The sequence below is a fragment of the Mytilus trossulus genome, chromosome 13 (genome assembly GCF_036588685.1).
Source record: "Mytilus trossulus isolate FHL-02 chromosome 13, PNRI_Mtr1.1.1.hap1, whole genome shotgun sequence".
Taxonomy (NCBI): Eukaryota; Metazoa; Mollusca; class Bivalvia; order Mytilida; family Mytilidae; genus Mytilus; species Mytilus trossulus.
The window spans coordinates 15,593,133-15,619,229 of NC_086385.1; the positions used below are offsets into that span (position 1 = coordinate 15,593,133).

Sequence of the window (26,097 nt, forward strand, 5' to 3'; positions counted from 1 at the left end):
AGTTAACTGATAAATTGATTACAAACGTCTTGTTTATTTTAACATAAGATAACTGAAATAATCATGTGATATATGAAAAAAGTATCGACTACAACATTGTTTCTTCCTCAATTTCTAAGGTTGTCATGGGTGTGTTGCTACTATTGAAGACAGATTAACAGATTTTGCCTTATCTCTACGCAAGGAATATACAGAAGAGAGCTCATCTCAATATCAAGGGGAAACTGGTAAATGTCAATAACATATTAATTATAGGGATTATTAATGAAATAAGATCTTGTGATAAGTCATTGAATTTTATTCCTTTTATAAAAAACACTCAGTACATTAAACGCTAATTCTAAAGACTTTGTATTAACGGTATAAATCATGAATTAAAAACAATGGGATCGGTCGTCATTAACAATCAGAACGATTTTTTTCTGTCGGTTCCAATACAGTAGATGTCGTGATGTTTCATTTGAACTATGAGGTCCTTGACTATCTCCTCGTGGTTAAAAAAAGCAGACTTAAAAAAATGTTATGAATAGTTAGTATTTGAAATTCAAAAGTTGAACAACGAAACAAGTGACCTTTGTTCTGAACTGAATATTTGGTAGACAAAGATTGTGTCAGGACCAGCTCTTTATTTAAAAACTCTGAAAATATAACAAAGAGTTTATGAAATTATTAAAAACTGCCGGTAAAAATGTTATAAAGATACGAAAATAAAACGGGTTACTTGGCAAAATATTTCATTGACACTACATGGATAAATCTCGAGAAATCCTACAATTATCAGATTATCCGACAAAAATCCGATAGAAGAGTAGCGAACGTCCTTAAACTTTACCAGTTGCATTATTTTTTTTTTAAATACTCCATATATATATATATATATATATATATCCTCCATTTGGTAAGTTGGTTGTAAAAGTAAACTGATGTGACAATTTTCTGAAATAAATTTCTCTTTTCAGAGGTATCTGTAATTGTAGAAATCCTTACATCGACACATTTACACGATAGAGGTATATTAATTATAAACACTTATGTATTTAACAAGCAAAAATAAAGTCATTTTTTTATACTAAAATTTTAAATCAACCCCATATGAAAATTTTGCCCCTTCAAGCAATTTTGTTCACAAATTTCGTTAAATTTTGTAATCTTTTACAACAATCTGGTAATTTGAATATACTCTACAAAGTTAAACCAAACTTTAGGCATTAATCATCCTTATGTTATCTAGTTTAAAAATTGTAACCTATGACCCCGCCAATTAAGCAAGAATATGACCTTGTCTAAAAATAATAAAAACATAGAAGTTTAATGTAACTGAATTTGAGAAGAAAATTGTAACAAAACAAATGAAATCTAATTTAGATAATGATAAGGGTTCTGCAGTTACTATTGTCAGACTTTAATTTGATGATCTGCTTTTAATTTAACTACTTGGCAAAAACGAACCATACTTGATCTCAATTATTATTGAGGTAGTCTATACTATTTATCATGAAATCACCCTTATTTTACATGATTTTCAAAACAGCAGGAGATACAGCTGAGCGACAAAGGCTACTTACAGCCTGTATTTTTAAGTTTGTTATTGTGTGCCACCTACTACAAATAGGTGGTGTTATGGCAATACAGAATTGAGCTGATTAAATTTTAAAAGTCACGATTTTTAATGTTGACAAATATGAAAAAAGCTAAACAATCCGTCGACGCAAAATTTTGAAAATGGAATAAATTAATGGGGAAAAAAAGAAATGCGTGTTACGCTTTCAAAGGTTATCAAAGTTTTGACAAATATTGTTTTCACAAATCAGATTCAGGTTGCTCACATTTTTCTTTTGTAACAAGGATTGAAATTAATGTTCCTTATCCCATCATATGCGGATTTAATTATTTCATCAGTCCAGTAGAACTTGTCTTGTTTGCTTTAGAATTTTCACAAAGTTTAGGGCTCCTCTGTACTTAGAAGAAGATAATTACCACGTCTTATGTTAAAGGAAATGAATCTATTGAAGTATGAGCTAGTTGTAGCAAGCACGGATGAAAATAATTGTTTTCATTTCTCAAAATGTAAGATGTTTGTTCTAAAGAATATGCCAGAAATAAGTATGAATGTGTCGTACTATTTACTATTTTATAAACAGTATCAGTTTGTGTTTTAATTCAGTTCGTGTATTCTCAAAAGTTTCTCCTCTTTATCCCATATAAAATGTTGTCTTGTGGCATTTGCCGTAGTCCAGTTATAACTCTAGTAGCTTCTAGTTGAATATTCTCAAAGAACATCCAATGACAAGTTGAGGGCTGTTGGCAAGAAAAAACATAACTATACTCTTGTATATTCTTGTTTTAGTCAGATAACAACATAGACCATATTCGTATTCGTAACAACGTGTCTAGTAAATGTTTTAAACTAGTACAGGTCGAAGTCGAGTTCATGCTTTGGAAAATATTAAAAACATTTGTGTTCGTGAAGATGATGACTGAAATGTAATTCCTAGATGACACCAAATACGAGTTCCAAATAGGGAAGTTGAAATAATCTATTCGTACTTTTTACGGACGCCATCACCAGTTGGTTGACCGTTATGGAATTTCCGTTTTACAAATTATAACGGTTATTTCCCTAATATCATTACTGCGATCCCATTCCCTTTCGGCGAATATTACCTACCGAATAAGGCTCATGATCGGTTTCGTAATAGCATAGCTAACACAATGGGTGCCACATGTTGAACAGGATATGCTTACCCTTCTGGAGAACCCAGTTTTTGGTAGGGTTCGAGTTTCTTAGTTTATATTTTTTGTATTATGTATTTTGTGTACTATTGGTAGCCTGGTTTTGATTTTTATTAGCCACTGCGTTTATGTTTATTTTTGATGTTTGAGTTTGTATGTCCGTCTGGCATATTTCGCCCCTCTTTTACAATTTTCTAAATATAATATACAACTCGATATTTCTATCCCTTTTGGATAACATCTACGTCATCAACTGCTACATCATGGTCGTCGTCTACAATAACTAATAATGAAGTGTCATCACCAAACGGTTTATCAGCGTATCTATATATATGTTACAGGCATTTTCTAAATTTAGGCATTTTGTAAAATGACTGAATTTTTAGGCATTTTCTAAAATGCCTAAAGTTGACAGGCATTTTGTAAAATGCCTAAAAAAACCTAGTCATTTTGTAAAATGCCTGAAAATTTTAATGAAAATTCCACAAAATGCCTGGTCTATTTCAGGCAAATTGTGTAAATATGCAATACATGAATTAAATGACAGAAATATATTGTAAACCTACAAAAAAGTATTGATTAAAATAAATTTAAGATTATTCTTTATAAATCTAGCCTGCAGGTTAATTTTTTATGTTTTACTAGTTTTAGTGTCTATAATTAGAAACTCCATAGAACAACAACTTTGAGTAAGTACTCACTCTGTATTTCATTAATGATCTTCTTTTCATCATGGCAGAAGGGTATGTTGTTCTTACACCAGAACAAAGATTTACAAACCAATTAATTGAAAATTCTGATTCTAATCAGAAAAGTATTATATGGAACAGAGAAAAATATGAAACTATTTTGAACAAAATTAAGATTGGATTAAAAGGACATTCGTCGGATTATTATCATATGCAAAGGTAGGTGCATTTCTTCGGTTGAGCTGTAACTTATTTTAAAGTTTTCATAGCAAGCGTTAATAAGAAAATCTATAGGCTCCTATGAATTGCTCATCTTGCAAAATATTGAAAATAAAAATATGATGCACTCATTTTATCAAATGGTCAAGTGAAAAAACATGATCACATAAAAGAATAGAGTTGACAACTTCTAATAACATTAATTATAAATAAAAAGATGTGGTATTATTGCCAATGAGACAACTCTCATTAAGTTGCTTCATAGGCCACTTGAATATGAATGAAATATTTGCCACTGGAAATTTAGCATGCACCAATTCATTGACAAAACATTGCTACTTTTTGTTTTTCCTTCTTTTTTTCTGCTACTAAATTAATTTTTAAAGCTAATTGTATAAGGCCACCATTGAAAAGTTACAAATTAACAAATTTATATACTTTGAAATTGCAGATTTGATGTGTTACACTGTGGTGATGTAGAAAAATTGATTAAAAAGCGACAGTCATTGACAGATCCTATCCTATATAATGCATATGCAGAGGAAATATACAGCATTATAATGAGAGCACATTTGAACACTGGACATGGTGGAAGAGATAAAATGTTAAAAGAGGTCAACAAGAAGTACGCGAATGTGACAAGGCATGCTCTGAATTTGTTTAAAGAAATGTGCGAAGAATGTCAACTAAAAAAAAGGAAAATTGCCAGTAAAGGTCTAGTTATTAAGCCGTTGATAAGTAAGGACTTCAACAGTAGAGCTCAGGTTGATCTAGTAGACATGCAGTCTATGAGAGATGGTGATTTCAGATTTATCATGCATTATCAAGATCATCTGACCAAGTTTGCTATATTGCGAGCACTTACATCAAAGCACGCCTCAGAAGTCGCCTATCAGCTACTGGATATATTTTTACTTTTTGGTGCCCCACATATCCTGCAGTCGGATAACGGACGTGAATTTACGGCCAATATTATCAAAGAACTGAAAGACATGTGGACAGATTGTACAATAGTCCATGGAAAACCTCGACATCCTCAATCACAAGGAAGTGTCGAAAGAGGAAATGCAGATATCAAAGACATGCTGGTTATCTGGATGAGAGAGAACAACAGTAAAAAGTGGAATATAGGGTTGAAATTTGTTCAGTTTGAAAAAAATAACAGTCATCATTCTGGTATTAACAGATCACCATACAAGGCAATGTTTGGCTGTGATGCTAAGATAGGACTATCATCATCATCACTACCTCAAGAGATTCTTGGTTCTTTACAGACCGAGGAAGATCTGATTCAGCATTTGCAAATCTCTGATAAGCCAGATGAGATAAGCAATGACGGGCCAAATGAGTTAAGCTCTGATAAGCCAAACCAACTTGACGAGGAAAGCCAGCTTAATACAGCATTAAATCTATCTGAAACTCAGGAAACAGAATTAGATGTTCATGTGTGTGCCGTGTGTGAAAATCCATGTTTTTCGATTATCCAGTGTTCTACTTGTGCACAGTACATACATGAGCTGTGTTCAAAGGGAACCATACCTGATACTACCACTTGTCACCTGTGTTCAAACGAAGAGGTAATCAGAAATGAGAGAAGGCATGCATCAGACTCAATGACAAAACAAGCTGTCAGGATGAGAAATCTATCGGAAAGAGTTTTAACAGAGGTGGATGTTGGTGCAAATGTATTAGTTGCAATTCCACATGTGGATCGAAGGAAAGGAGACCCGCGTAACCTTATGGCTGTTGTTACTGGAAAGGAAGAGCATGGTTATAAACTAGGAATTAAAGATGGAATATTACGTGGACTTTACACCAGGAATCAGTTTGAACTATCTGACAGTAATTTTATTGCTATTCATTGTGTAAATTATGATAATGAAATATCCTTTAGAAAAGCTGTCAGTAAAGTTTCTTTGTGTGATGGTCAGGGTTACACAAAATGTGGCTGTAGTGCTAGTGGTAAGACTAGATGTAACACTAAACGTTGCCTTTGCAAAAAGTCAGGACAAATGTGTAACAGTCGCTGTCATCCAAACATTACATGTAGCAACAAATAATTGTCATCTTCAGTGTTTATGTAAATGATTGGTTTAATTACAATTATAAAACTGTTTAAATTTCATGCAATATTTAATGATAAAATAAAATTATTTATTTGATATGTCTATTCGTTAAATTTTGAGTACATTCCATTCAGTTTTAGTCTTTTAGGCATTTTGTAAAATGCCTTACCATATTTTCAGGCATTTTGTAAAATGCCTGAAAAAAATAGTCAATTTGTAAAATGCCTAAATCATCCAGGCAATTTAGAAAATGCCTAAAAATTTCAGTCATTTTACAAAATGCCTAAATTTAGAAAATGCCTGTAACATATATATTTATGAAATGGTCGAAAAACTGGTCTGTATGTCTATAAAATAGTTACTGATACTGCTATATAAGATTATGATGAGTTAAAGTAGTATGTACTTTAAAAATGCCAAGCACAATTATCTTTTTTGCAGTGTGATACATAACAATATTTTATTGTATTGCAGGCAGTGAAGACGAATATTCAGACCAAGGTAAACATGTCAAAAGTATCTTCAGAAATTATGTAATTAGCAATCAAAACATTCAGAATGGTTAATTTTTTCAGTACCATTAATGTACAAATACCACTTGCATGCACTTGACTATGATAATTTGTAAAACTTGATAAGAAATATGTTTGGGTCCCCGAAAACAGTTGAAAGAGTACTCAAGTGGTTTTCAACAAAGGACTAAATACGATTAAATATACTTCCAATCTAGAAACTTTTTATTAACATCTTTTAAAGGAAATTAAAACTTGTCATTTCTATTAAAAAAAACTATATGAAATGTTTAAAGTACGGGTGTATAAAAAAATAAAATCACAAAAAATACTGATCTACAAAAAAAGTTCAATATCATGGAAGATCAAAACTCAAACACATCGAACGAATGGAGAACAACTGTCATATTACTGACTTGGTACAGACATTTTCTGATGTAGAACATGGTGGATTAAACCTGGTTGTATATCCAGCTTAATCTCTCACTTGTTTGCCAATTCCATATATAGATAACGATGTTTGAACAAACCAAACAAATATAATAGAAACATATGTCAACTATGAGAACAAACAAGAATGTCGCAAAAAGTACAAAAAGGCATATAGAAAAAGCACATTAGTAAAAATTACAGGCAAGAATCCAAATCTTTACCATAGCACAACGGCACAAATTAAGGACAAGAGTACAAAATGTTCTATAATGCACAATAAAATAATGATGGAATTGATATGCAAAAAAGTATATAGCCAAAAGGTAAAATAAAAAATTACTCAACAACGATTAACAAAAGTTAAATACAAAAATACAAACAAAATGATCATAGCACAACAAAACAATGACGGGGTGTATAAGTACACAGTCATGTCAAATCAATATCACCAAAAAAGGACCAAACAGTAAATATATGGTCTCAAAAGCAAATAAAGGATACTACATTAATAATCATAAATTATAGAAATGTTTGTTCGGAAAACCAATACCGTTTAGTCAGCTATAACAGTCCTCGAAATAAAAGCTTACGAAAGATTTCAGTTGGAAAAACAAACAGTCAAATTCAAAACAGCATAATGTACTAAAAACAAAACAAATAGAAACAAAATGACAATATCCGAACTGTAGATTTTTAATTTGTGACAGATCCATAACGAAGATTGCGAGGTTGAACATGCGAATGGGTGCTCAACCCTCCCTAAACTGGGACAGTAACAGCACAACAGAAAACCGAAATATCAAGCCATTTGAAAAATATTATAAACATCGACAGAACGCAGAAAAACATAAAACAATAACACATACGAGACATGGCAGGATATATATGTTTAACCCCGCCACATTATTTATGTATGTGTCTGTCCCAAGTCAGGAGCCTGTAATTCAGTGGTGGTCGTTTGTTTATGTGTTACATATTTATTTTTCATTCATTTTTTTACATAAATAAGGCCGTTAGTTTTCTCGTTTGAATTGTTTTACATTGTCTTATCGGGGCCTTTTATAGCTGAATATATGCGGTATGGGCTTTGCTCATTGTTGAAGGCCGTACGGTGACCTATAATTGTTAATGTTTGTGTCAGTTTGGTCTTTTGTGGATAGTTGTCTCATTGGCAATCATACCACATCTTCTTTTTTTTTTTATATATATCCAACACTCTTCACTAAAACCAAAATCGACACTAAATACACTATGATAGTAAAGTAAGATCTACAAATAAGTCACCATTACCAAAACAGAGAATGTTTCCTAAGTTCTATTCTGGTCTATAATGTGCGTCCTTTGATTGATATGCACATAGACCAAGGTGAGCGACAAAGACTTTTAAGAGCCTTTTCTTGTTCATAACCTTATTGTCGAAATGAAATTACAGGTATCATTGATAAAAGTATGTATCGAATGTTTTGAATAAATGCCAAAACATCGAAACGATAAATCAATACGAATAAATAGCGTAAAAAAGCATACATAGTTTTAAGGAGCCAGCTGAAAGTAGCCTACGTGTGAGGGAATTTCACGCTACATTGAGGACCAATTGGTGGTCTTCGGCTGTCGTCTGCTCTATGATCGGGTTGTTCCCGCTTTGACACATTCCCCATTTCCTTTCTCAATTTTATTTGAAATCTGTTTATGAATTTCTAAGCTTCAATCAACTCTTTTCCTATTTCAAAGTTTATAACTTCAACATGTTTAACCCCGACACATCATTCATGTGCCTGTCCCAAGTCAACCGCCTTTAGTTCAAAGGATGTCATTATTTCATGTCTGTCATATTTTATTTTTCGTGAATTGTTATGTTATAAATAAAGCCGTTGAGTTTTCTTTTTACATTTTGATATGTTTCATCTTTTTCAAACCGATTACATGCATCATACGGTATGGTTTTGTCCTTGTTGAAGGGCATATGGTTTTGTATAATGGCTTATATTTACTTAATCTGAACTGTGGTGTATAGTTGTATCATTGGCAATTCTAATATGACGTGCTTCTTTAGCTTTGTAAAGAAACCATACTTTATTATCCAATAAAATTAGTTTGCACATGCGTATATTGACTACGACAGAAAAATGAATTTCGTCAAATTGATATGCATTTAATGTATTTCCTTAAATTAAACCACTTTCAAACACTAAAATGATACACATTTTGTTACTTATACCTTTACAATGACAACAATGTGTTACAATTCGTAATTGACATATTTGACCTAGATACCGCATCGTTCATGTTGGCTGTTCTAACTTCAAAACCCCTCCCTCTGAAAAACACGTTTCATCTCTCCTTTTAAAAAGGCATGTCATTGTATAGAATAATTTCATTGAAACATATGTTCCGACGATAAAATATAAAATCAAGTATAGGTTATTATTACTGTTGTACTGAAATGACAAAATTGTTTCATATTTCTAATAAAATGAATTGACCCTAGCAGGGAATCGAACCCTATTCTCCTATTAAAAAAAATAGGCGTAATTACCAATATACCACCAAGGTTTCCAATCCATTTTACAAATGCAACAAGATTGTCACCCAGTATTAATTTTAATCATCATGTAATACAGCATTTGAAATCGTCAGATGCCCAAAAGGCGTGCTCTTTGATCAACTTTACAAGGTGTAGCCACCGCAAGTATAAATGGATCTCTGTCAAAGGGCCCCTCCTTCCAAGTCTCAAATGTCAGCACAACTTTATCAAGGAATCCTCTATCAAATATAAACATATTTACCAATGCTACACTATTAACCGGCGAAATATTTACGATTAATTTAGAAAAATAAAGACCTACCCGATTCTCCTTGTGCGTCCACCGCCATTGACAACTGACTTGAAAATGTGCGTGTCAGAAATTGACCTCAAAGGAAAAGACTGTTGTAATATAACTTTTCTGTTATATTGTGACTCAAATATTGTTTTAGTTAGGCTGATATTGAGTGATAAATTAATTTGTTAATTTCTGTTTCAATTTTGAATTTTAGAAACCTACAACTTTGCGAAATTAAACTGGTTTGAACTAGTTGGATAAAAATCGACATCGAGGTTGATGGAAGAGCCTACACAAAGATCGTACACTTATACACAGCGAACATAGAAATTACCGTAATTGTCCTAATCAGAATCGAAATAATTGATGCCAGCTATACTTTATTTTAGTTTTAACATGGGTAGGCATTATATTCGTGTTATTTTAGCCCTCGCTATCGCTCTGGCAAAAATTATCACGAATATAATGCCTACCCATGTTAAAACTACAATAAAGTATAGCTGGCTTCAATTATTTCTTAATTATACCGCATCTGCTATTTTTATAAATTCTTATGTTTTATTTTTAAGATGAGCCAGATATTTTGACATGTGGAAAATGCAAAGCTGTTTTTAATAAGCTAAATGATTTTGAGAAACATAAGAGGAAAAGGCATTTGGTAAATATTACTGAAATATTACAGTTTCAACTTATCAAACGTGTCGATTCTTTATTATTCGAGAAAGTTTGATATTGTATTTTATTATGAGTTTGGATTATTTGGATTATAGGTATCATTTTGTTTTTCATTTTCATCATATCTCAATATAATTACGATATGGTATCGTATTGTTCAATACTGCCTCTTGCATAATGACTAATTGGTTGGCCCGTAAACGCATTTATTTCATAGTGCATTTCTTTTAAACAATAAATTGAAATAAACTACGCAAGCTTTATTTTAAAAAGATTTTTACAATGTGACGTACCATTTGAGGACAAATCATATCAAAATGCAATGAAGCTTTACCGTTTCTTACTAACACAGGGAGTTTTCTCCGTAAAGAGGCCTATGATTTAGTTTATAAGCTTCAGATATATAACTTTTTTTAACATATTTTAAATGGACCTAAGCACTATTGTTCTTAAAGATTTATTTAATGATCAACTGGTAATTTTATAACCAGTCTTGATTTTAATTCATAAAATATATGATTATTCAAATTTGGAAAATGTAAACAAAAGTTACCACGTATTACACTATTGGTGTAAGGGATTATACTTATACACCAAGAAAATCAAAGGCCGATAACTGATTCCTCAAACCTAATAGTTTGTATGCTTAGCAAATCGAAATAGGTCAACCGTTATAGGTAAAAGATGCTTCAAATGTTTCTGTTGTTGCATTCTAATAAGCAGATTAATCCTACATGCATAGACTGGACAGCAATAGTTTTGTTTTGCATTTTAATTTCAGATAAACGATAATGATCTTTTAAAAAAGGATGAAGTATCTAAATATATTTTTCTTTTTTAGAAAGACAAAAAAGAACGTAATTCAGCAACAAGTAAGACAATAATAAAAACTTAATTCCTACAAATATCGAGTGCAGGATTTTCTCGCTGCTACTGATCAATTAGTGCATGACTTCTTTACACCAGTTGTCAATATATGCAATTGTTCTCTTATGTTGACTTGGTGTCTGTATGTTGCGACGATGTATAGGTACCCGTCAACGTGCACCTTGTGTTTTTATTATATTTATCGTTTTGTATCAAGCTGATGGATAAGTCTTTTCAAATGATTGTTCAATGATGTTTTATGTTTAACTGTTATACTAGGTCAAAGGTAGGTGAAGGGCTGGCGCCTATAACATGTATACACTAGTTTAAACCCGCTAATTTGTTAATGTGCCTGCCAAAAGTAAGATGCCCATGGTTTAGTGGTTCTCCTGTGTTACTGAGTAACATTGTTTTTTTTATTTATTTGTTTTATACAGTGGTTAGGTTTAAACATTTTTTACAATTGTCATTTCTAGACATTGTATAGTAAAGTATGCGGAATGTGATTTTTCTTGTTGAAGGCCGTACGGTGGACTATAAGTGTCAACTATTGTGTCATTTGTATTTGGCCTTTTGTGAAAAGTTATCTCATTGGCAATTATAAAACAACTTCTTTATACATTGGACTGTTTCTGCTCTTTAGTCGGTTTGATGTATCTGATACGCCTTATGCTTTGACTTGTCCTTTAGAAAATATGAATATACGAATTCACGAAAGAGTGCGAAATGTTGTTCACATTTTTTTTATCGCTATTACGCTGTTGCTTGTGAGGTGCTTGTGTAATCAAAGTTATAGTCTTTAAGGACCTCTTTAAACATATCAGTCCTGCATAATTTCGTTTAACGATATACGTTAATTTTTAAGTTACTTCTTCAAATTCAATTACCTCCACGTTTCAATTTCAAGATATCCATTATAGACCTTCTAATGTTATAGGATCAAAATGTGTTAATTCCGTTTATACTTTAGGAATTCATTAAATGTTTTGTACTATCCTTAATATTAATGTAGAAACCTTAAAATCGCAGTTAATGATAACCTTTTTAAATTATGCAAGTTTCTGATTAAATCATGAACCCCAATTCCATGTAAAGTTATTTTTAAATCATTGTAAGATATTTTAAAACCCAATTATGTAGGTTTTAAAGTATTTAATAAATAAACATTTTGGAATTAATCCCGCACTCTTTAGTATAAGACAGTAAAATTATTATAATGTGTAGAAGATGAACTTAATAATAACATTATAAAATGACCGGAAATAGATCGTTTAACAAGTTTTAACGTGCTTCAAAACAAGAAAGGAGTCACTCAATGTTCTGTTTAAAAAACGTAACATGTGAAAATAAAAAATAAATCCTGTAAATTCCTTAACTACTACATTACTGAGTTATCTCCTCTTAAAAAAATGAAGAAATAGATTATTTTATCTTTTTCTTAATATGAGAAATTCAAAATACAATCACGTAGACTACATGTCTCGCTTTAAATGAAAATTATAATTAATGAATTCAATTTCTGCATCGAAATTTGCTGATTTGATTAAAATTATAGAGCGATTTTGCTATTTTACAATTTAAGACTCAATACCAGTTTTAGAGTCCAACATGTATTATATAGCTATAGTCTTAATTATACTGATATATTAACTCTGCTTGAAATTGTCTTTATATTTATATTTTTAAGAAAAAATTTACAAAGTAAAAATTGGCGAAGCTGGTAAAGAATGGCCAACAGACGCAATGAATGCATTCAAGAATGAACCAAACTGTTTCGACACTGAAAACACAACTGTTTGCTTGATGGGAAAAGGTTGTTTAATTGTATGGGCCGAATCTCCTATATCTGACCTGGATAGTAAAGACAAAGTGACGGAACATTGCATCCAGTTTACACGGAATATGTTTAAAAAATGCTCTTTATATTCAATAGAAACAGCGAATGTAAATGTGACTGTCAAGTATTCTGAATTACATGAAGGTACTTTCAATATATTGGGAAATCAATTTAGATGTTCATTTCAATTTAAAATGCATTGACGATACATTTTGTATTTTTGTGTGTTAGTTTACAAAGTCATTGTTTCATTTCCATAAACCAACGCGTCTTGCTTGAAAGAAATTATTTTGTTTTTATACATTAATTCTCATTATAGAACAAAGAGTAATGTTCAACTTGGATTAGTAAATACATATATGAGTTTCAAATTAAAACAAGTTTAAACTAAAATGTTGACAAATAATACGTCTGTATATCCGTATAATAGCTCTGCCACCTAATCGTAGTACCAATTTTGAATGAAGAACATAGAGCATATGCCAGTGGGACAACAACCCAACAAAAAACATGACACCCATCTTCTCTTTTGCGTACAAAATCTATACATTTTATTTTATTTTAATACCCTCTGCATCAAGCAAGCTACGTCGTTCCATATCAAGATATAATTTTCTGTGAGACGGTGCATTGAAATACAGATTTAACTGATTCACATGATTTTTTTATTTCATTAGAATCTGGAAATGATGAGGATGACCACCTAGAATGTGGTAAATGTGGACGAGTTTGTCTCAGCATCAACTCGTTCATCTCACACAAAAAGGAATGTGTAAGAAATCTAAAGAGACGAAACAAACAAGACGGGCTAAAGGTATACATTGGCCAGTATTTGTTCAGAACCAATTTATTATAACAGATAAAAAAGCTAATATACATACTTCCATTTTTGGTTCTTGGGTTAACTAAAAATCTTTATAGTTTATTATGATACTACAGTACAAAAGACACAAAAGACAAAATAAGTGAATAAGAACCTGACAACGGAAGAAAAAAAGAAAATCTATAAAATTACAATTAAAATCATACAAACGACAACATAAGAAATTAAATACGTAGGACAACGAACTTTATCAAACACCATAGGTTACCTCAGGGATTTATGCAAGATACATGTATTTACACTTCTGTGTGGATCAAAAGTTGGTAATATATATTTGTCCTTATCATATGAATATGTTTAATAAATTCCTCACACAGTTTCTTAAAAGGAATTTTGAAAACAACTTGATCCAAACAATAGACAAAAGAAACATTTTCGGACTTTCATGAACCATTGCAAATTTGTTATTTTTTGTTTTATCATTGATAGCTATATCTGAAGTAAGAAAAATATGTAACCATATTTCGTCGACAACTTTCTTGTACTGTCAGATTGTTATTGATAAAAAAAAAATTTGGAGCTTAGTACAGTACAATCTTTTATAAATTTTTAAAAAAGATACACGCTAGACATTTTGCCAAAAAACATTTTTAGTCATTAGTTATTATAAAAAGAGATTATAGAACGAGTTGAAAATGTACTTGTACTTTATTATTTTAAAAACAATAGTAGAAGTATAAAAAAAAATCTAAAGTTTGCCAGGCATTTATACATTTATACGTCAGACATGTGTTATGTCTACACAAGACTCATCAGTAAAGCTCTATTTCAATATGTCAAAGGCCCAAATCAAGAATTAAGTCTTTGTTGGATGTTGATATATTATAAATCCATTTTACCTCAGTATTACAGGGTATCTCTGGTAAAATTAAAAGCTGATACCTTTACTTGTAAATCGTCTCCTTAAATATATTCGTTCACAATATATGAACTGCGAAAACATTGTCGTTTATCACGTGATCACTATAGAGTAAAAATAACAGAAAACAAACCACTTAAAATTCAGTGTATTATGAGGTTATATGCCCTATGAGTTAGTTTACGTCTGAGTATTGGAAAGCTCAAAACAACAAACAACTCTAAATTTTAAACTAAAAGTGTAAAAAAATATGGGATTAACAACAATTAAACAGCTTAAACTTTCCTGTGACAGTTGGAAAAAGTTGTAAAATGTCACACCATCTTTAACATGTTTTAATTCAGTATTCAAATTTTGATGATTTTAATGGGTGCGAAATATGAAATGAATTGATATATAATGGCTTACTTATCCGAAATGCGAATCATTTGTTATAGTTAATCAACAGGTTTTTTGAAATTGACGGCGCTGGTGTTTTTGTGCTGCCATAAATTGTCATTGATATAGTTTTATTTATAAATTTAGTGATTTTTTTGAATTACTAAGGCTTTTCTACCTCAGGCATATATTACCTTAGCTGTATTTGGCAAAACCTTTAGGAATTTTGGTCCTCAATGCTCTTATGATGGTATCTATGATGAGTTTATTGTAAACATATTCTGCTTACCATTCCGATGTACCTAGGATCATCCTCTTTGTTAAAAGTTCTCGTGCTGTTCAGTCTTTTTCCGATATTGTTTTTTATCAGTTGTTTGTATAATTTGATTTAACTATGTTATCTTACTATGTTGTCCATCAAAAAAGGTTGTATGATGAAATCCAAAACTTTGCCCATGACATTAACAAGATACACATGTGAATTTAAGCCTTTCAAAACAATACTCACTGTATTAATAAATGATCATGTCAATACAATGTAGACGCATTAGCGTTGAAGAGACACTTGTTATTTCACTATGACTTCATAAATATGTCGAGCTGTTCATATCAACCACAATAACCAATAATGTAAAATCATAAAAAGTAACATCTTCATTTAATACCTTTTGTAGCAAAATATCTGATTAGGTAAAGCTGTCGTACATATCTACATATTAATAAAATTATATAAAAAAGCCTAAATATACCAGAGGAACAGTCAAATTCATAAATTGAAATAAAACTGACAACGCCATGGCTAAAAATGAAAAAAAACAAACAGACAAATAGTACAAATAGTACACCAGAACAAAACATAGAAAACGAAACACAGAGCAACACGAATTCCAACAAAAACGGGTAATCTCAGGTGCTCCGGAAGGATAAGCAGATCAAGCTCCGTATGTGTCACCCGTCGTGTTATTACAAATCCGATAAAGAGTCTAATTCATGAAAAGGAAAGGGGATATCGTATCAATTGGGGCAATATGCTCCTTAAGCAGGCGCTGCTGGAATGTTAAGTGATTCAATATTGGCCTCCCCTGTTTGATATTATTTAAACGGAATTGTGAGGAGTACTAACATGTATGCCAATAGGTTTAAAAACCACAAAGATGTAATATTTTGTTCTGACAGACAAATTGATATTTTGTTTTAATTTTCAACTTTAAGGACCCTAACACATGACCTTATTTTACCTTTTTCCTGTCTTGAGAAGTTCTATTAAAGAAACATATTATCAAACAGAAAAATTGTAAAAAAGTACAATACATTTACTTACAGGGAGACATCAGCTCTGTTCTAAACAGTAAACAAAGCCGGACTGGTAGAATATCAAAAGATGAAGAGAATTTTTTGAGAATAGCAGTGTTAATAATTCGGGTCGCATCCGCAGCAGTAAGAAATACTTTCATTAAAACATTTCATGGGAATGCATTGACAAAAACATTATTTGAGGATCCGACGGTTTGGGTTTCCACGGCACAAGACAAAATAATGAGTCAATATGATTTACAACAAATAATACTACATGGAAGATCAGGTATGTCATAATTATTTAAACATCATAAATACGTGAATAATACAGTAATAGTAAGTGATAACATCACAAGTGTATCAAATCTGACATGATATTTCTTTACAAAAAAACTATGGAGAAACGAAACCTCATAAAAATAAGTGGTTTAATTTAAGTTCAACTAGAGCTAGTTTCATCAAATAACTCTACAAATTCATTCAAAACTGTGAAGAACAAATTAGGAACTAGTAATTTTCTACCCAAGGAAATATTCAACTTATCTGTAATTCACAAAATATTTAGCAATTCTCAGTAATCATCATATATAAATTTAAATAATTATACAGTTTTTAATCAGAAAATGCACAACTAATGATAATATCTATGGAATGCACTTTTTTGTTCTTGCTCCCAATGTAAATTTAAAGAGAGAAAGTTAGGCAGCTCTTATGTCGAATATGAATATGAAAATTTTGTATAATTGGCAATGAAACAATTATTTGCCTCCGACTAAATATCATGGATTGTAACATATACAAGTCACCGTACAGCTTTCCTAAGTTGTATACTAGTGAACTTATTCAGTATAAGAACGTCTAGAATAGCTTGGATGACGAAAAGATTGCAATTATCAAATTTAAAATCCTCTAGTCTGATTTATTACCAGTTACCACAAAATAACTATTACAGAAACCATTACATACACTGCACTATATGATACTGTGAAAGAACAAGCCAACTAGGAAAAATGATTATTAACTCTGATTCTAAGTCACCGCAGACAAAGGTTTGAATAATACTATATTTTTTTCTGCTCTGTGCAGAACAGATCAGCAATTACAAAATTCGATTGACGAACTTAAATAAATGAAATCATTTTTGTTTTACCAACAAACACTTGTTTGTTTCAGGCGTGGCATCTGTATATTCATTTAGTTTGAAATTGATGATTTGGTTGATACGATACCGAACCGCAAGGGATGAAGATCGTGCGTTGCAAGATGATCCAAAACATATAAGTGTCCGTGATGGGTTATCAAGAATTTTGAAATACAAAAACGAAATAACTCGTATGAAATATCCTAAATTACAAGAGGAAAAATTAGAGCAATATTGGACGAATATTTCCCAGGTAGAGTATTTTTATGTGTTTGAGCCTTTTATTTTGCCAATTTTCCTAGGAGTTCATTATTTTTGAGATTTTGTTCTATAGATATCAACACAGATTGTTTTTACCAAAGAGTCTAATATATAACAGGAAAAGGATAAATATCGGAGTTACATTGTACCGTAAGATTTTGCAACTCGCACATACCCTAGACAAAATATTATATCTGTACCTGTTTTTATTGAAGACAGTTTTACAGATGCGATTTTGATTTGAAGCCTCCAAATAATCGTGTCAACAATTTACCTATTTACTTTATTGCTTGAAATTGACTCCTGTGATAATGTTAAAGAGTTCGTTGTGAACTTTAGAGATGCATTATTTAAATAGTTTCTACTGTTAAAAAAGTTCATATTTCTCAATCGTCGAGAACGAACATAAATTGATGCAAATTTAATAATCAAGACTTTAAATAGTGTCATAGCAAATGAAGTAAATTTCACATTGGAATGAGAGAGAAAAAAAACAGTAACATTTAATAATCTAAAAACACAAAAATGTTTTTGGATTTATTGGTTATTTGTACACTCATATATATACACAATCAAATTGAGTTCGTTACTTACTAATATGATGTTTAATGATTACAGGCTATCGTGCGACTTGGAGGTGAAGGATTTCAGCAGAAATGTAATGACCTGAAAGTTAGCATTTTAAATGAAAACTACATTGAAATGTTGACAGAGATAATAGAAATCGTTAAATCAGATGATTCAAATACACAAGGCTTTAAAAGTAAGTTTTAATTATTTTCAATTTATGGTTGGCTCTTTATGTTCATTTACAGAGAATTAAGTTTAGATTCGTTACTTTATGCCAAGCATACACTAGAACATTTCGCTCATATCGATGAAATGTGAATGTATATTGATGTGAATGTCACTCCATCGAACTTGTACGTGAATCTTACACTGTATGTGACATTCACGTTAATTTCACGTACTACTCACATGAACTATTTCATATGAAATTAACAAATAAACTCGAACGTTTAAAATATATTACTTAAAATAACATCTAGATTTCTTCATCTGATACACTTAACAAGAGATTTATTTAATTCTTTCTGTTACAAATTCTGACTTGGATGGAGAGTTGCTATTTGACACTCATATCACATCTTCTTATATCTATATATTGTTTCTATGTTTTTTATTAAACAAATATGTATAATAATGCTCAAACAGTGTTTAAATGATATTCGTTTATAAGGGCATACATTAATATTCTTTAATAGGGCTTGAAACATAAAAAAAAATGTCTTTTGAAATTTGCTGGTATTTTCGTTTTGGTTATTAAATTTTATTTTCATTTTATAGGACTTCTAGACAATTTGTAAGTTTATCAATATTTTAAGTTTTTGATTCTATTTCCCTTCTTTTAAAATAAGTATTTACATATTTAGGTACATTAAAAATATAAGGCTTTGTAGTGGCATATTGAAAATGGTTATATTGAATGTTTGTTGAAAAATATTGATTCGTTTGATAGGCTATTTCCATTGAGCATCAGCCAAAAATGAACCTTCATCTCAAAATGAAAGCTACTCCCTCAGGCAAAATTTTAATTAATTGAAAGTTGACATAAAATCGAATCAGTTACTTTTGTGATTTTTTCCCGCTTCTACATATTTTGATCTGGACCTCCTAATGAAGGTGAACAATGGACAATGTGTGAAAGAAGCAACAACCCAACCAAAGCAGAAAACAGCCGAAAGCCACCAATGGGTCTTCTACACATCAAAAATATCCCACACCCTGAGGCGGGCTTCGGCGGGTCCCTGATCAAGACAGTGTACTAGTGCAGTAAAAAAGGACTTCATACATTTGTTCTTAATTTTGAATCAATGTGTTAGAAATTAAAAACAAACAACAAGGCGTTCATTATGACTGATTTAGTATATATTTGTTAAGGGGCCAGCTGAAGGACGCCTTCGGGTGCGGGAATTTCTCGCTACATTAAAGACCTGTTGGTGACCTTCTGTTGTTGTTTTTTATTTGGTCGGGTTGTTGTTTCTTTGACACATTCCCCATTTCCATTCTCAATTTTATTACAAAGGAAAGAGGCTCCTACGAATTAGAACAAACACAACAATGTTTTAAAATTAAACATGAAATAAACAGTTATATTTCCATTACAAATCTAAAAGCCTTCATCTGGTGATGGTTTGCATGAAGGAAGTGATATTATTTGATGCATACATAAAATTGAGGATGGAAATGGGGAATGTATCAAAAAGACAACAACCCGACATAGATAAAACAACAGCAGAAGGTCACCAACAGGTCTTCAATGTTACGAGAAATTCCCGACCCAGAGGCGTCCTTCAGCTGGCCCCTCAACAAATATACACTATATAATACATGCATTCATCCGATAAAATGTTTATTGAATTATTATAATTAAGTATAACACAGTCATGTTTCGTAGTGGACATTAACAAAAATACGGTATCACTCTGGTCCATATGATGTGCTCTTTTTTTCCAACATTTAAACCGCCGTTATAAAAGCATAAATTCTTTTGTAAGACCCTTATGTTTGTATCTCTCGCAAACACTGAAAATGAATGTTGAATAGGGCGTTTAGGGACATGCTATTTTTGGTTAATTTAAATCCTTCAGGAATCAGCAGCTTATTAGTCCCTCTTAAAATAGTATGTTTTTTTGCTTAATAATGTTAAATTTAATTGCATGTACTGACTGTACAAAAACTCACTTGTAAAGATCAAACACATTTTTTGAAAGTGGCTGGGACAAGAAATCACGGTTGTGTTGAAAAACGCCCATAAATTGAGATACATAAGTGAGGCATAAGTAAATTAGTCTTAGATATTAAAATTAACCTGTAAGTTTCTTCATTTATTTTTATTTTCCGTTAATGTCATCGATTAACTGGACATTTTCATTTTAACACACAAAATACCATTGAAATGCTGAAAGACACATTAATTATTTTTCAGTTACTATTATCCGATAAAAAAAATACGATTATCAAACAAGAAAAAATCCATAGAGTTACGATTATCATCCCGAATTTTTCAACGGCAATTTTCAAAGCGCTTAGCCAATTCCAGTGCACTGTTACGATTTAAATATGATGTAATGGTATAGAAAAACCTTGCAGCTGAGTAACTATTGACAAAAACATGCTGCATTTGAGAAAAATTACTGTAAAGATTTTACCTATATCTGCCGTCGCCATATTGGGATAATCGTAATTGCAGTTACGATTATCTCTTTAATACCAGTGATTAAACAATCTTGTTTATATGTACTAAGAATATATTTCATACCACAAATATAAATGGGAAATACTTTCATTATTGTAAACTCTCACCACAACAATATGACCTGTTTTTTAAACAAGGTTCTCACCAAGAACTTCACCTGATCCAAACTACATACGAATTGCTGATCTGTTATTGAGAGTTGGTCCACCTGCTGTGAGAATTCTATTCGACAGAGAATTCCATCCTAAATTTTTGCAGAGAGAACTTAGAAAAAAAACTGCACGATTGGCACATTTAAAAGGCAAAGGAATGATAAACGCAGCGCAGTGGGACAAACTATTTAAGAGTAAAGGTATGTGAAGTATCGGGAGTTTTTTCAATGCTAATGTCTTTCCAACTTTCACTATTTTCAAAAGTTATCTTCATATATATTGAAATTTTTTATCGTTTGATGTTTTATTTCATACATGTAAAAATGGAAGAATACGCTATAAATTTATTTAGTTGGTAAAGCATACGAAAAAAATAGTAACGAAAAATTGAAACATGCTACACATAAGATACAAGACATTGTTTTTCTTCTTGACAACATATCGTTGAACTTTTTCAACACATTATTGGAATTCATATGGTAACAAGCTGTACGCCTCTTCTTGCTGACCTCTTCTCATTTCCAAATGAATTGTAGAAGTTCCTTCAGGCACTTGTCAAAATCAAGACAATTACAAAAGCCAGATCATTCAATTTTACAAGCAGAAATATTGGTGATGTTCTTTTCATGGTCCATAAATAAACCCTTCAGAACCATAAATCAAAGGTAGACTTCTACCTCGAATTTGACGTAAGCTATCATCACAGTTCCAAAATCGATTACAAACGAGACAATTTTACATTTGAAACTCAATTTCCCCCGTTATAGTAACAGTATATCAACTTTTCTTGCATATGGTATATTATTTTTTGTATTCAAGAGCTTGCAGCTGCTACTCACACTTTGTAAAACGTAACTAGAGTCTGAGCAGAAGTTGAAGAACCAAGTGTTTGTCAAAGAGCGTCTCGCCTTTTTTTTAAATTGTCCAAAAAAGAAATATCAAGAGCTTGTTCATATATATTCCATATCAACCTGTCTTGATGGATATGTTATGTTAATCATCTTACCAAGGTGTTATAGTATTTTTTAATTTGTCTTTAAAAAGAAGTTTGTGAATTAGTACTTTTACTTTTTAGTCAATTACTACAAGTCAGTAATAAGACAGTATTAATTCGTTCGTATGATGTGTTTGGGCTTTAGATTTTGCCATTTGCTTCGGTATTTTTTATTTTACTTTTTTATATTATAAAATAAATGCAAAAACACAGAACCACATGGATGGGCAGTCAAAAAATATAAGTCGACTCGTAAAAAACACACAGAACACACTGATTTTCAAAGAAAGACAGACAAACTAAAATAGTTAAATAAAAAACAAAACAACAATTCACAAAAAATGTTGATGCTCATTGATAATTTAAAGAATTAAAATCGTTTGCTCCTAGATACACACTAAAAAAACTAATAATGGCAGAAGCAATTCTGGTGAAAATATTATTTTGTTAAGTTTGATCTGATGTATAAATACTTGTTAAACTTAACCATGAGAGAGTCACAATGTCAACATATATGTGTTCTGCATAACAGATGTTCCACTTGAAACTTTTTTATAAACAGTGACATAATATCTGTTCCTGTTGAGACAAATATTTATGACATTTCTTCCTTTAGGAACATATGCGAGCGTCACCGGTCAGTCTGGCGCAAATACAAAATTTAATCCTGGTATCTATGATAAGTTTATATATATGATATACAGTACAGCCTGGGACTTCCTCTGAGTAATGTCCACCCTCTTGCATGGTCAACATTCAATGGTCAACATTTATTAGGGTATTCAATCTTGAGATGTTGGCCATTTATTTGGGGTCATGAATCATTGGCAGATTTTTTTATCTAATTATGTTACCTTTTAAAATCAATCAGGGTTGAAGTTTTCAGGTGGTATGTTTCATTAAAATGTACCTGTACAGGTAACTTGGGTTTCTTTTAAAATTGACATTTCATCTTTTTTTGAAAATGTAGAATAAAATATTGTTTTAGTCTGTTGATTCATTATTATTTTTTTGTCTTTAATTTTATTTAATTTTTTAATTTTTCAATTGGTTTTGTTTTCATTTTTGTATGTTTTGTTTCTTATTCTTTTAATTTCTTCTTAGTAAGAATCTTGAGTAGAAATGGCAAAAAGTCAATAATTTTTTTTAATAATTGTTTTTTAAGTAAAAGGTTTATATAAATGTTTATTGTATTCAATTGTTTGTTAACATTAAATGGGTTATTACTGTTAATAATAACTAATAATCACGCAAGTAAAAGAAAGTAATTAAACAATTTAGTTTCATAACAAAATAAGATGATCAATATCAATCCTTTTACAATAAATTTTGATAACATTTAATATTATTCAGGAAAACTACAAGTACCATTATATGGTTTAGGAAAAAAAAATATTTTGTTTATCTAAATTTTCTTCAAATCTCAAAACAAGAGTTGTGCAGAAACAATCACAGAAAAGACTTATTTTCCAAATGCCCACCTAGTTATCATCAAATTTTGATAAATGTTCATCAAAAATGCTAGTCATAATGAAAAATGTTCTTATATATATCTGAATCAAGTGAATCTTATGAAAAGAAATTATTTAAAGAAAATGTCTTGAAACTTATTAAATATGTTATCTTCAGTTTGGTTAATTTCTTAAAAAATTTGTCTCCAGAAAAAATAAAGTGTACTTCTAAAGATGGTGACACTTTAAGGGTCTATTAATTAAATCATTTGTTCAGTGGATTACATTGTCGATAGTTCTGGACTGGCATGACACATATTCTTGGTATACATTTACAAAGAATATTTCAATCAACCTAGGCCTTTTAGATAAAGTTAATAATTGCAGGGACTTGAATGAATTTAGACTTTTAAAGTCCTTAATAGAAAATGAATGAAGCTGTTTGTTCAACTACTTTTATTATTTCATTTAATTTTTGAATTTCTTGTCATTATCACAATTATTAAATTTGACAAACACATACATGTATGTTTTACCTGAGACACCTGACCTGTAAGTTATATAATTTTAACACTTCAATGCATTCAAGATTTCCCTTTATCCTTGACTAGTTTTTGAGTAATACCTTGTGTATTAAAAACGCAACAGGGGGTATGATGATGGTCATATAGGGCCACCATGGTGAACATATTTTTTATGACCACCATTAATAAGTTAAAGTCACAGGTAGTACTGTAGTGTGATGTTCATTCCAGTGGAAATAATTTTCCAAAAGGATTTGTTTTTGGTTACTTGAAACTTATAAAATGAAGGAACTTCTATTTCGTGACAACATCACAAATAAATGGCGTCCTGAATCTTTCGACATGAGCATGATTACTTACATTTTTTTAGGAAAAACCGTATGTTTGACAGTTTCCGAGGTATCAAATAGTCTCAGTCATAAAAAAGGGATTTCCAAATGGAATTGGTCGTATTACTTTGAAGAAATATAAACTTCAAATGCTGGTGTTTGATAGTATAGAATACATAATACATGTCTATATACATGCTATATAGAAATAAAAAAATGTAAGAAGTGTAATCTGCAAAAGATATCATAACATTTCCATGAATTCGTCTTTAATAACATTATTTACTTTTTGTACTACAGACGAGCATATTCAATAAAAGACTCAATAGTGACGCTCGAATATGAAAATGGTTGAAACACCAAATACAATAACACATTTGCTGCCAGCTCTGTTTTTCTTTCATTTATTTAGTGTTGTGTTGTTAAAGACACTTAGAAATATCAATTGTCTTGTATGTTTCAGATGAAAATAAATCAAAAACCTTCGATCTATCTCTAATGATTTGCTTGATTCGAAACTTCACTAATATACAAGTAACAGATCAATTGCCAGGACCCGACGATGACAGTGAAGGAGCCGCCCTATCACGGCTTGAATACTACAGAAAACATATTGCATACAGTCAAGAATGTGACTTGTCATTCACAGTGTTTGGGAGGTACTGGGCTGACATAACTAACGTAAGATCACTTTTTTTGTACGTTAAAACAAATATGATCTGCTTGAATTCAAGTTTCTATTTTGTTTAGTATCATTCTTTTATTCCCGTAATTTGTTGATGCTCAAAGTGGATCTGCGATACCATAATTACAAACGACGTCAAGGTACGGTTCTATTGGGATTTTCAAAACAGCTTCTGTTTGAAATGCTGAATCAGAAGAAATGTTGTGTTGCTTGAGATGAATGAGGTAATCCAGAGTCAAACATAATACAAAGACGTTTATAATTGCGAGATATTTCTTTGTCCTTTTGACACGCTCTGTTATGTGGGATTGATGACAAATTTCTCTTATTCGCCCAGGCAACAATGTTCTTTATTAAAGCAAAAACAAAATAAAGTTTACATGATTGATCGATTGTTTGGATTTAAAGCAACTACTTACAGTCATTCGAATTCTTATATTAGGATGGTCTGTTTGTATTGTTAAAAAAGCCGGACTATCCGGCCAGAACTGCGTACAGAAAAAAGGCAATCAAATTTTGACTTAAGTCGAACGCACCTGCTACATGTCGGGTTTGAACTAATAACATGAGTGTTAAAACTCTAGAGATACAGTAGATGCACGATCCATACCGTATCGCATGTTATTTTCGTGAGGTGTAAATTTTCGCTTATTTTCGAGAATAGAACAAAATCACAAAAATAAATTCCGCCAATTTAAAAATGCACTTGCAATGATATTGATAAAAGTTTTGAACCCGCCAAAGAATAACGGATAAAATATTTCGTATACCTTATATAATGAAAATCGCTAAATTTTACACCGCGAAAAAAAACCGCTAAACGATACTTCTAGGCCACGAGTCCCTCGAAATAGAAAGACAATATTAATAAGTGTTTGTTTTTTTGTTTTTCAGGCTATATTCAAGATTGGTGGTAATAAGTTTTTACAAAGATGTAACGTCTTGAAAATGGGTAAACTGATTCAAAAGGACAAAGCAATATTACCAGAACCGACCTCTAGGGACATTCCAAACTAGCATGCTCCTTAAAATG

At 31.2% G+C, this 26,097-nt stretch overlaps 2 protein-coding genes across 2 annotated transcripts; both read left to right on the forward strand.

Moving 5' to 3' along the window:
- Window positions 1-124: 124 nt before the first annotated feature.
- Window positions 125-26,097, forward strand: LOC134695097 (uncharacterized). The gene is made up of 14 exons (XM_063556285.1): window positions 125-227; window positions 960-1,010; window positions 6,182-6,208; window positions 10,043-10,131; window positions 10,990-11,020; window positions 12,703-12,996; window positions 13,530-13,666; window positions 16,296-16,554; window positions 17,442-17,662; window positions 18,289-18,433; window positions 19,018-19,033; window positions 21,067-21,281; window positions 24,843-25,060; window positions 25,959-26,097. Exons 6-14 carry the CDS (start codon window positions 12,759-12,761, stop codon window positions 26,079-26,081), a joined length of 1,572 nt encoding a protein of 523 aa, XP_063412355.1. The 5' UTR covers window positions 125-227; window positions 960-1,010; window positions 6,182-6,208; window positions 10,043-10,131; window positions 10,990-11,020; window positions 12,703-12,758; the 3' UTR covers window positions 26,082-26,097.
- Window positions 3,295-5,734, forward strand: LOC134694902 (KRAB-A domain-containing protein 2-like). Its single transcript, XM_063556009.1, has 2 exons — window positions 3,295-3,641; window positions 4,093-5,734. Exons 1-2 carry the CDS (start codon window positions 3,466-3,468, stop codon window positions 5,699-5,701), a joined length of 1,785 nt encoding a protein of 594 aa, XP_063412079.1. The 5' UTR covers window positions 3,295-3,465; the 3' UTR covers window positions 5,702-5,734.